The following is a 12,571-nucleotide window of genomic DNA, read 5'->3' as shown; positions in this document are numbered from 1 at the left end:
TTGGGTTAATTCATAATACTGTTAGTTACTCAGCACAATACCCGTATTAATCCAGCTGACTGCACCTCGCCACGTTGGGAAACACATGCTGAAATCAGCAGGGAGCTCAGAAAACAAGCGTGGGAGTAGGATATTAAGTATTTTGCCAGGCTGCTAGGTAGGATCTGAGCACCTTAAATGTATTTAAAATATTTTCCCATTGCTGTTGCCTCACTCCGCAGCTGTGGAGCTGAAGCAATGATGAGGCTGTGCCCAGAATCCCTGCAGGCCTGAGCATGAGGGATGGGGCTACAAGCTCTCCAAGGGATACTCCAGACACATCCATCAGGACTCAGCCCCCACCTGCAACCACCTCCTTTTTTTTGAGTCTATTCAAACTGATCAAAGAGGAAAAAGCTGTTTTGTTTTTTTTTTTCCCTTTGATACCTGCTGATTTCATTGCAGAGCTGGACTGTGCATGTCTGCCATGAGCCCCCACAATGCTTTCTCTCTGGGGACATAGCCTGGAACTATTATTACTACTTCTGCTTACTCTCAGAAACTTTCCTATGCAAAGAAACCCTAAGAAAAGAGCTTTAAATCCCTGCTGTGTTCTTTTCATCTGGCTCAGGAGCTCCCAGGTTTGTGCCTTTCCCTGCAGGGCCAGCAGCCAGCCATCCCACAACTGCTGCCTCTTCCTTTTCCAAAGGGCCCCAAATAGCCCATCTATTCCAAAAGATGGGGTATTTTTTCAGACAAACCAGGCTTTGAACAAAGCAGTACCCTTTAGACAGCATCAAGTACCTCCAGGTTTTTTGGCTGGCACATTACCTCTCCTAAACTTGTGTATTTACATGGCACAATCTTTACTATAACATGCTGAGAAAGACCAAAAATGGGCAAATATTCCCGGGACCCCCATGCACGTCTAAATCCTCAAGTTTCTGCACTGAAATATCAAGGTGTGAACTATAAAGTAGTTGAACCTGTTGCACAATAAATTATTTGTTTATGTATATTTTAATTGCAAATCTCTGCTACAATTAGCACAGACACTTCTTGAGCTGAGGTGCTGCAGTGTGCTTTGACAGTAAGCATTATTAACGGGCTGTAAAAGGCAATGGGGAATTGGATTATAATGTTCTTGTTTTCCAAGCTGTATGGTGAATAAATAAATTTGTTCTGGCAGCAAAATTAACTGGGATAAATGTGTCTAGCTCCAGTCACCAAGAAGAGGGTTGTTGTAAATGAACTTGTTCTCAGCCTTGAATTAAAAAACCTGATTACCAGGACATTATTTCTGGCAATTAGGTACCAGAACAACATCAGAAAGAGATTTTCTTTGAAATATTTAATGAGTAAGATAGTAATCACAGACTCCTTTGCTGGAAATATGTGATGAGATGGGTTTTTTTGTGGTTAGGGTTCATTGTGCAATGAAAATCTGTGTTTATCAACTCAAGGCTGGACTGAGAGACTGAACTGTGGCACATATCTGGCTTTTCCTTGCCTAGAATCTCTGGGTCTTCATGGTTATCCCATGCCCAGTCACTAATCAGGGGACAGTGCTTTGCTCCTTTTTCTGTTTCAGGCAGTTGTAGGTTGCTTTGTGACAACAGCAAACACAAACCACAGGAGGGAGAGGAGAGAGCATTGCCCTTTGTATGTTGCATTATTAACTTGCACATGGCATATTCTCTAACAAACCCCCAGTTTGGTAAGAACAATCCTTATTCAGTATTGATGCTGAAAACCCTGAGTTTGTCTAATCTGCACAGAAAGCTAGGATAAGATAGACCACGGCTGAGACCACAAGCCATGTAGATGTTTGTGCTGTTTTTGCCCAGGATAGAGTGAATTTTCCTCATAGAACTGTAGTAGCTATGTTTTGGATTTGTAGTTTAGTTGCCAACTGGGATTAAAACACAATAATGTTCTACAAAGGGGAAAAAACACACTAGAAACTGTTTGAGTTCTTCCATTTGGCAGTTGTTTTATTTCTTTTTGTTTTTTTTTCCTTACAATCATTATGCTCAAATATAAAAATTCCTGGCCAAAGCTAGTTTTAGAAGTTTAAAAGTAATTCCATCTGCATTGATACATGCCACAAACATCACTAGATTCAATTTCTGAAAACATACTGATAAGACTCCCAACAGGTTGCTTTGCCTGATATCCAGGAAAATCCTCCTTTCCAACTTGTGCAAACATACTTCACCTTGACAGAAAGTAAGTTACACCTGAGTGTTTCCATGCTCAGCTTTCATTAATCTTAAATAACCTTTTTTCCATGGACCCTTAACGACTGGCTCATGCTAAGCTGCACCACTGTGATCCTTTTCAGCTGTACTAGGCATCCTCATGAATCCTAGGAACACAGAAATAAGAATAAATGCAGAGATACCATGAGGATTAATATATTGGTGACACAACTGGAAAGCTCCAGGCACCTTTATTTCCAGAGCTCTGGAATAGATGCAGTGCACTGCAGATCAGCTATTCTTAAGGCACGTGGTGAAATTAACAGTTTATCATCTTGGGTGGTTCATCTCTCTGAGTCAAACATTCTGTGCCAGTAGTAGATGAAGGTTGGCGAGTTGCTGGCCCCTATCACTATCAGCAAGAGCAGGTACAACATCATCATTATGGCAAAACGGTGGGTGTAGAACCAGGAAGATTCATTAGAAGGCCTGAAAAGGGAAAAAGGCATGAATTCTGCCAGAGATGCAAAAATATCTCAGGTTTCATTACTTTAGGCCAATCTAATAAGAACAGAAAGTTGTTCCACAATCCCTGTAACTAATGAAGCCTGATTTTCACCACATCCCTTTTCCTTAAGTCTCCATGCACAGTCCTGTCTTTTCTCCCCATGTTCACACCTCTCCCTGTGGTCTGGAGCTGTAGATGCCTGGCCTGTAGACATGTGTTGAGTAGCTGAGTGAACACTGCCACGTAGGATAGATAAGGGCAGAGTTAAAACTGAGGCAGTTTTAAGAGATGCACTCACCAGACATCCACTCTCGGTTTCTTGCCACAAACAGATAATTAGACCTCTCAAAGACTCTTAAGTGCTTACAGGTCTGGTAAAAAAGCAAATTTAGCTGAGCCTGGGAATGTCCAAGAGCAAGACAGAGGCAACATGATGGTGTAAGACTTATTTCCATAGGAAATGGGCTACAAACAAATTCTGGAAGTGCAGTATATCTTTCTTCATTGTTTTTCAACAATGAGATACGTTTACCCGGCTCTTGTAGCAGCTCATCCCTCTAGACAGCTGAACTCTTACCTCCTATGCTGCTTCTGTGAATACACCAGCAAATATTTAACTCGTAAAAGCTGGTTGTTTGTAACAACAAAGTATTTCTGTGGTACGTCTCCCCCTTCACTGTTTTTCACTCTTGCTCTTTTTCTGTCTATTTCTTCTGAGTCTGAATTGGGAAAGAAAAAAAAAAAAAGCAGAACTTCAAGTAACTGTAAAAAAAGTAAACAACCAACACCCCCATACACACCCCCCAGAAGAATGGGAATGAGATAACCAAAGATCTAGTCTTGGTATTCCCCTGAAGCCCTCAGCATCCAAGAATAGAGTGAGAAGTTTGCTTGAGGCTATACCACTCCTAGTCATCCTTGGTATGGATGACATTATGGCCCAGACCAGGGTGACGAGGAGGTAAGTCTCCCATCCAGTGCTCGAGGAGCCACTGGTATTAAGAGGGAAAGAAAAACAACATGAAGGACAGATGTAACTACTACACAGTTATTACTGTAATAGACTCACCTTTCTTCTTCACCTGACACTTTACATCTGGGTGGTCAATGATCTCACAAACAGCCACACAGCTGAGGATAGAGCCCAGCGCACTTCGCTGCCAGCCAAGACCATGAGGGCTGTACAGCAGAGCCAGGCTCAGGTCACTGGTCAGATAGGTGCCTTCACCAAACAGGGATGTCTGAAACAGAGCAGAAGTCTACCCTAAAATCATGTACTGCAAACCTCAAACAACATACAAGTGTTCTTTCCTTTTAGACTGGCAGTTCTTCTCCTGAAGGTAAATTACGAAAGGCCTTTCTGACCCGTGTTGGGCCTGGTCCATGCACTGTTTTTGTCCTGGCACAACTTCCTTGGGGTGGGGTTGCTACCCTCTCACATCCCTCAAATTAGCTGCTTGGCAGAGCATTTGGTGTGGACAGATTCATGCTTTCCCGGATTTGGAGTTAGTTTGCCAGCATAAGTATCTTACATCAACATGACTGCACTGCTCTTAAAAGGCATTTCATCGATTTATTGAGACTGTCATCATTCAAGTAATCCAAACAAGGCAAGGCTTTGCTTCATTTAAATCCATGCTTTACTAGAAAAGAGGAAAGTACTTTTCAATTTGCCACACTGGCTAAAATTATTACTCCAGTAAGTCCATTGTACCCGGTAAACCATTACTCATCGAGAATGTGGGTAAAAAACATAGTCCAGGTTGACTGGAATGTCAAGCAGGTGCTGTGTCAAAGCTGCCTCACAGCTGACACAAAAAGCCCTTCCACTGAAATCAGAAGAGGTGTAAATCCTATGGGATGTCTCTCTAAACCAGACCATTTTAAGAAAGCTCCACTGGCAAGTAGCACCTGAAACTTGGCTGATCTAAACACAAGGCCAGGCAGAAAATCTCCACTCTCCTCCTCCATAGACAGGCACTTTCCAGCTGCAGGCTGTCAGGCCAGGATTTTCAGAGGAATTATACATCCTTATAAAGAAGTAAAGGACAGTCACAATTTGTCATGCTGGTGAAAAGGGTTTCATGCTACTTCCAGTTTTTACCCTCAGGCTGCGCTAGAAAAATCCAACACAGCCATCCACAAAGGCCTACACTGAAATGAAAACAGCAGTACAAGATCATCAGCACATTTCATACCCCGAAAGGAAACTGGTCCTATTTTTAAAAAAGTGTCTGCAGCTGCAAGTGAGCAAGGGAAGATGGTGTCAATGGCAGGAGCCTCACCCTGTTCAAGTGGCAGTGCAGGCCGTGGTGCAGGATGGAATGGAAGTTCTCCAGGCGGCTCCCATGGAAGGCGTAGATAAGGTCTCGCTCTCCCTTGGTCTCAGCAAATTTGATGTTCATTTGATCACAGTACACAATCTCAAAGAGGTAGTCAGGAGCAGGAACTGCAGCTCCAGACATCCCTGTGAGTTCCTGGATCTTCTCGTACTTAAAACCAGGAAGGAATATCAGTGTTGGTTTATATGGTTAGATTAGTCACTGGAAATTCTGCTTTCTGTCCCTTCATACTATTTAATGCATTCTGATTATGCTTTTCTGAGTTAGAATTCAACACTCTCACATTTCAGAAGGAGTAAGTGCACATAAAAATCCTGCCAGTTTCTTGCTACAGAAGTTAAATCCTAAATCTTCTCTCCAGAAAAAAACCCAAACCTGAATTGTAATTATGAATTAATTTATGATGCAAGGACAATATCACAATTCTACTTTGGCTACTAAGACAATATATTCATCAGCTGATCCTGCAAGAGAAAAAATGATGGAAACAGAAGTTGTTTTCATCTTGCTGCTAATCTGTACAACTATTTTGATCCCTGTTACAGAAGTGCCTCAGTGGCTCTAAACCTTTCCCTTTTTGGGGAAGAAGACAAGAATTGTCTTTCTCAGTGACAAGCAGGACCCAGCTCCAAGGCACCCAGACTGGACTCTCTCAGACTAAACCATGTTATGTTAACTGCAGTAACCAACTACAATCACTGCCCATCATCAACTACTGACAGTGGTAACTATTTCTTCCAACCAGTGTTCCTGAAAATTTTACTTAAAAACACCCCTCTCTATAAACAGAGAAGAAGAGATTTATGTTCAACTATCAAGCTCTCACAATAACCAACTTAATTCTGGCTGCAGGAAATATTCTCTGAAGTGCAAGTTTGCCATAAAAAACAAATTCTAATTAAGATTTTCAGAATTCAGAACTTACCTCCTGTTTCTTATTACTTTGTATCATGAAGACCTTAGATGACAGAATCCAGCTAAACAGGTCCCAGGTCCTTTTATCTGTATTTGGAACAGACTCCAGAAGCTCTTTCAGGCTTGGTAGAGCCTTGGTATCTGCAAGCTAACAACAGAGGCATTTAGCACAAGCTCCTTAGTGCCATTGCGATTAAACAGGGACCTCTAGTGAAAAGAAACCAATATTTCAACCCAACAAACTGAAAAACATTCTGTTCTTAGATATAGACACTTGTATCCAGTTTGTGGGGAAGTTTGTCAATTGCTCTGAATGCAAAGAGCAGACAAGTTATAAACAGTGATATTTACCAACAGTATCTGGAGGGTTTGTACAGGAACAATCAGAGATGCTTCTGAGAGAAAACAAGCTGTCACAGGGCAGTATGTGCAGTGGCCCTGACATGGGGGTGTTCAGGCCATGTAACATGCAAATCCTTCAGTATGAATTTGTATCGAACATTGGCAAGCTCTCATAACACTTCACAGAACATCAGGAACATTAAGGCTGGAAAACACGTCTGAGATTATTGAGTCCAACCATTAATTTAACTTTGCCCAGCCCACCGCTAAACCGTGACCCCAAGTACCACATCTACACGTTTTCTGAACACCTCCAGGGATGGTAATTCTACCACTCCCTGGGCAGCCTATATTAATGCCTAACCACCTTTTCAGGGTAGAAATGTTCCAGAACACTCAATCTTGAGCAGCTTGAGGCCGCCTCTTCTCGTCCTGTCGGTTCACTACCTGTTATCTATCGCTTCTTACTTCACGTGCCCACACCGGATCTGGGAGTTTCCCAGTGTGGGTTTATCGGTCAGACTCCCAAATACTCTTTTAAACCTGGATTTCTTGATTGAATAAACCCTTCATCCTGCTTTATCCGTGACCCTGCGGCGCCGCTGCCCTCACCTCTGCGGGCAGCCCGTGCTCCCCATGGGCGCCGCGGGCAGCTCCCCCGGGCCGGCCCCGGGCACTCACCAGCCCCTCGAAGTCCTTGGTGTCGCCGCTGGCGTAGCGGCCCGGGAAGGGCCTCAGCGCCGAGTCGCGCTTGTAGCTCTGCAGCGCGGCGGCGAACAGGCTGCACCGCAGGTCGGCGGCCAGCGGGTCCCGCCGCGCCGCCTCCCTGGCGCCCGGGGCCGCCTCGCCGGGGCCGGGGCCCGGCGCTGACATGCCCGGCGAGGGCAGCCGAGCGCCGGCCGCTCCGACAAGGCGGCAGCGCCCGCCCCGCCGGCGTCGCCCCTTCCGCCGCCGGGCCGCGGCGTGGCCCCGCCGCCCCGCCCCGCAGCCGCCTCCGCCCGCCGCGCTCCGCGCTGGAGCTGTCGGTCCCTGAGGCGCCGGGAGCGGGGGCGGCCGGCGGTTGTACCCGTTACGTGGGGACGGGGAGGAGGGATGGAGGTCCAGGGGAATGACACCTTCGCCTCGGGTGGAGACCGGAGTCGGTTACAGGGGGCAGTGACATCTTCCCTTCAGGCAGAGACCAGGAGAGGGGTTCAGGTGGCAGCAGTGGCATCTTCCCCTCAGGCAGAGACCGGGGGAAGGTTCGTGGGGAATAGCACCTTCCCCTCAGGCAGAGACCGGGAGAAGGTTCGTGGGGAATTGCGCCTTCCCCTCAGGCAGAGATCGGAAGAGGGGTACAAAAGGAAATGGCAGCTTTGCCTCAGGTAATGACCTGATGAAGAGTATGAGGAGAGCATGGTGCTTTCCCCTCAGGATGAGACTGTGGGAGAGGTGCAGTGGGAAAATGGCACCGTCCCCTCAGGTGTTGATCAAGAGAAGGGTAGAGCGGGCTATGGCATCTTCCCCTCAGAGGGAGACCAGGAGAGGGGTATGGACAGGAATGGCACCTTGTCCTCAGGTAGAGATTGGGAAGAGGGGTACAGGGGAAAATGGAAGCTCCTTCAAAGGTAGAGACTGGGAGAGGGATATGGAGGAATGGTGCTTTCGCTTCAGGTGGAAACTGGGAGGCCTAAAAGGTCCAACAGCATCTTCTCAGGTTGTGACCTGGAGGGGGTAAAGGGAACAATTGCATCTTCCTCTCAGAGACTGGAAGGGGTTATGGGTCATGGGAAAAATGTCACCTTCGCCTCAGGTATAGACCCAGTCAGGCCCATGGGGCAGGGAGGACAAGGAGAGGGACACAGACAGTGTGCTGGGGTGTTAGTTGCGCTGTGGCCATGTCAGATGGCTTGTGCCCCATCCTCTGCACAGCGTCGGGAGGGTCCCAGGCCCCTGCCCTCCACTGCTGGGGCATGGCAGATGCAAACTCCCATCTTGGGCATTGCACTTGTGTGAAACAGCAGATTAACCAGAAGGGTCATCCAAGGTCATGACCAAAGTCATCCAAGGAGATTGCTTTTTGTGTCAAATTTGGTTTTCTGTAGCTATAATTTTAACAGACTTACTAAAGTAAAAAATATGTAGATGTCATTGCTCCTCAACAATTCCTTTTATCATCCAAATGTATAGTCTTGAGGAAAAATTCAGGGTTTTTTGAGTCATCTCTGCAGGCTGGCATTGCAGGATCAAGGGAGAGGAATTCACTTTTTAGTTGAACCTCTTCATCAGGTTTCATTCCCTATGTTGCTTGAGATTGAGGCTCAGTGTTCCTCCCTGGAATGCTGGTATGGTGTTAGTGCTGTGAAGCATCTTTCCAGTCCCAAAGTGTCTTAGAAATCCCCATCATCAAGGTGGAAGCCTCCTCAGCCCAAATGGTGTTGGTGTCCTGAGTAAAATTTTGGAAATGTATAGCAATATTGGATGTCTTTTTAACATCTTTCTTGGTTTCTTCATTCAGGAGGGATATTGCACATATCCATGAAGTAACTGATACAAGCACTGCACAGATGCTCAGAAAAATGGTAAGGTCAGTTTTGAATACCTGTTACTGGGCTTTCGTCTCATAGCTGGATCTCCAGAGGTAGCTGGAGCTGCAATTTGTAGCCTTCCTGAAAAGGAACACCAGCTGTGTTACATCCTGTCCAAGGGCAAACTGGTATCAAAGCACAAAAAATGGGAACTTAACTCCAAAGTGCAGAATTCATATTCTTACTCATCCACTTGAATGGCTTGAAGTTTTTAATAATTCTGACTACATTTAATAATGATGAGGTTTCAAAATTTTGGATAGAACCTGATAGATCACAGCCTAGTTTGCATTAAATTGTAAGATATTTCACAAGGATACATATAATTGAATTGAGTTGTAGCTTTGTTTACTTGCTTTTTACTAGTTTATCCAAAAAAAGCATCTTTCCATAACAGCTGCATCAAAAAGGCTGTGATAGGAAACTTCTAGGACAGCACAAATACTTGCTTGGGTCTGACGTATTTAATACCAACATGGAGACAAAATTATTTTAAAAGTGCCTTTCATTTATGTTACCCAGTTTAGTGTACAAAAAACCTGTACATATTTTTATCTTTAAAACATTGCCCAGTCTGTGAGATCTGTGCTATTTTTCAACTTGCTTGCTCCAGAGGGTCTCCCACATGCCAGCAGCATGGATGGGTGCCTTAAGAAGAGAACTAGCACCACACAAAGCCTTTTCTCAGGAGTTATGGAAATTACCTAGACTTGAAATGCAGCTGGAGTGATTCCTTTCCATATTTCTATATCCTTGAGAGGATGTATTTTACTTTATCTGATGTGGTGCCTTATTCTGCTGTAAATATCTGATATCTCTGACAGGCTGTTAGCGACATCATTCAGTGATCCAGCTCAGGACATGTTTATTATCTCCCATGATATTAAATTGTTCTGTGTGGTCCTTTTGAAAAATCAGTCCTTGGCTGTCTAATTGGCTGATTTCATTCACTAATAAATCATTAGATGTAATATTTCTTGGTGCCTGTTAAAGAAAATTAGAAAATGGTAGAGATGTCTCTTTCAATGCGTTTGGGTGGAATTTTACATTGTTATTTTGAGCTTTTGTACTGATATAATTCCAGTGCCCTCGTTTAAGATACCAGTTACTGTGTTAGAGGAAAGAGAGGGAGTATTGCTCTTGATGTCTGTGGGACAGGTAATGACACTCCACATAGCCAAAGGTGTTTCTCTTGTTTGGGAATTTCTGCATGTTGTATCTTTCACCTTACAACATGCCCAGGGCTGTGGTTTTGGGACAGAGCAGGACTGCCAGCTGGGGCCCTGCTGTTGGAAGTGAAGTGTCCTGGCATGTGATTAAGGAGTGGGAGTAGGCAATAGTCCCTGAGGAGAAGCTGGAAGAGAAAGACAATGTGGTGAAATGGGAATAGAGAGCTGGAGGGAAAAGGTTTTCCATGGAACCACATAGGTTCTGGGGATGCTGGGCTTCCCGAGGCACCACATTTTATGTTACTCCAAGAGAGTCAAAATGCAGCGAAGGACCTTCTGTGGCCTTGCTATGGTTTAAAGAAATTAACCCAAAATAGATCTAGAACATCAATGGCACTGTAATAGTTAATGGAGATTCTGAAAGCATTGATCCAAAACTGATGCCTACCTTTGGGATTCCAAATGGATGGTGCTTCCATTACGGCAAGCTCAGCTGCGTTCGGCAATGACAGATACTGATGAGATAACAAGTTTGCTGTATTGATGCTGCCTGAGAGTGCTGCCTGCTCTAACTCGTTTAACACTGGGCTAAACCCTGTTTTACAAAGCTGCCCCTAAGCCAAAGATGAAGTACTGAAAGCTTTTGGGGCTGTTTTAGGGGATGTGCCCCTTGGTGTGCTGGTGATGCTGAACATCAACCACTGTAGACTCAGGCCTGCAAAATGGGGGAGGATAAGCTTGGATAATGTCATCATTCCTTTGGAGGGCAAGCACAATTCCCCTCAGGGTTGGCTACAGTAGATGAAGTTTTCCAGCTTATGACTTGCAGAAACCCCAAACCCTAACAAAGGTTTCTATTCATCCCTCTCCTGACAGCTCCAAGAGACACTGTGTTGGCAAGGCTCTGCAGTCAGGAGAAATGTGGAACAATTTCTGGTTTAGCTTTGGCATTGCTGTTTTTTAATTAAGTGCTGTGAGTGTGTGCTGTGGGCTGGAGGCTGAAATTCAAAAGCATCTTTCCAGTCCTCTGGAAAACAACCTGATGAGCAATGCTCAAGCAATGTGTTGTGCACCTCAGCATTTCTTAGTGACTGCATCTCACATCTCAAGCCTTCTCCCATACCTTTGTACCCCTGTTTGGTGTGGTTTGATACTTACAGGCAGGCAAGAGTGTCTGGGGCACTGGCAAGGAAATCTCCTTTGGTTTTTTGAGAAGGGCCCTTCAAATGTGTTTCTCTTTTCCACTTTATTTTCTTAGATAGAAAAGCTATCCTTAGTGATTTGCTGTGATTCAGTGCAGAGATGGTTTTGTAAAAGATACTGAAAGGGTCGTTGCCAGTGCAGGAGTTTGAATAACATAGCTGTGTGGCTTCTTATGAAATTGAAGATCTGATTATTAAACATAGACTGTAATAAAAATAGTTTCTGGTGTTGGCGGATGCATTTCAGCAAAGAAATGTGGCTTAAATGTCATCATTTAATTCCAGTGTGTTTAAAATTGATCTCATGGACCGGAAAAGAGGTTTTTTTTCCCCTTAACTAGGGTCTGTGAAGGAAATTAATACAGGGAAGGGAAAATAGAAATACAATACCACACTCAGTGAAACAAATGCTTATGACTGAGGGCTTCATTCCTTGCTAGCACCACTGGAACAGCCAGCTGTATAAGGTATGTTTTATTATGGAATTAACCTTGACCTAAGGTTCAAAGAGAAAGGTTAGTTTGAAATAAATCAGTAGTATGGTCAGGTCACTTCAAAGAGTCTGAAGCTGAGCTTGAAGATTGCATGCTGTTTATGTGTATCCAGTTGGAATAGAACATATGGTAAAGATAATAGGAGTAAACTATTTATCTCTTCCACCCGCCCCCACTTTGGATTTAACGCCTTTTTGTCCTTTGCATAGATATGCTGCAGGGGATTTTTTTTATCCTGGGATGTTTATTGAAAACAGAAATGTGGAATGAAACAACCTTTTTAAGTCAGCTGGGTAAAGCAGTTTTGCCTTTAACGTTTTTCCAATTGCTCAGATTAAAGTAAACCATTTTGGAAGTAGTCATGAATGTGGTGAATCATATTTCTTTGTCACTTGTCTCAGTGAATTCAGACAGTCTTAGGAAAATCAAAACAAAATGTGCTCAGTTCTGAATTACTGTTGTTCTGATCTAAAAGCTGGATCACATTTAATTGTTACATGTGACTTACATGGATTTAAGAGCTTCCCAAATACCAGATAATTCATGAGACATCCTAGTAAACTGGGTACGAGTATCCCAGCTAGAACAGGGAATGGGAACTGAGGGTTCCCACTGGTTATGCAATGTGTCCAAAGCCACTTGTAAACTGTTGCAAAAATCAGATTTGTCCTCATGGCTGCTTTAGATCCCAACCCTTTTTGATGGGAAGGACCAGAATCCCACCTGGAAATTCCTGAATGACAGTCTGCAGCTTTATCCAGAAGACCAGCCTGTATCTTTTGGTCTGTGTGCCCTTATTCTTTTCCTCCCTGTGCAGTAAGGGAGTACCAGGGCTTGAAAGGCAGTGTATCC

General features: G+C 44.3%; 1 protein-coding gene and 1 long non-coding RNA gene across 3 annotated transcripts in view; one reads left to right on the top strand and one right to left on the bottom strand.

Annotated features, from left to right (window-relative positions):
• Positions 1-1,946: 1,946 nt before the first annotated feature.
• PARP16 (poly(ADP-ribose) polymerase family member 16) lies at positions 1,947-7,327 on the bottom strand. 2 transcript variants are annotated; one of them, XM_023933806.2, is made up of 7 exons: positions 6,969-7,288; positions 5,956-6,093; positions 4,974-5,180; positions 3,758-3,929; positions 3,266-3,407; positions 2,430-2,669; positions 1,947-2,347 (listed from the first exon to the last, which is right to left on the bottom strand). In XM_023933806.2, exons 1-6 carry the CDS (start codon positions 7,158-7,160, stop codon positions 2,525-2,527), a joined length of 996 nt encoding a protein of 331 aa, XP_023789574.2. In that variant the 5' UTR covers positions 7,161-7,288; the 3' UTR covers positions 1,947-2,347; positions 2,430-2,524. The 2 variants fall into 2 exon arrangements, with proteins under 2 accessions (XP_023789574.2, XP_086704938.1); XM_086848812.1 differs by having other exon boundaries at positions 1,947-2,669; positions 6,969-7,327.
• Positions 7,328-7,408: 81 nt separating this feature from the next.
• Positions 7,409-12,571, top strand: part of LOC147650650 (uncharacterized) — a 29,537-nt gene continuing 24,374 nt past the window's right edge. The window contains exons 1-2 of the long non-coding RNA XR_015275730.1: positions 7,409-7,651; positions 8,785-8,848. This is a non-coding gene — a long non-coding RNA (uncharacterized LOC147650650). The remainder of the gene's footprint in view (positions 7,652-8,784; positions 8,849-12,571) is intronic.

This window comes from Cyanistes caeruleus, chromosome 13, assembly GCF_971803275.1.
Source record: "Cyanistes caeruleus chromosome 13, bCyaCae1.hap1.1, whole genome shotgun sequence".
In the NCBI taxonomy this organism is placed as follows: domain Eukaryota; kingdom Metazoa; phylum Chordata; class Aves; order Passeriformes; family Paridae; genus Cyanistes; species Cyanistes caeruleus.
This window is presented reverse-complemented; position numbering and strand designations above follow the sequence as displayed.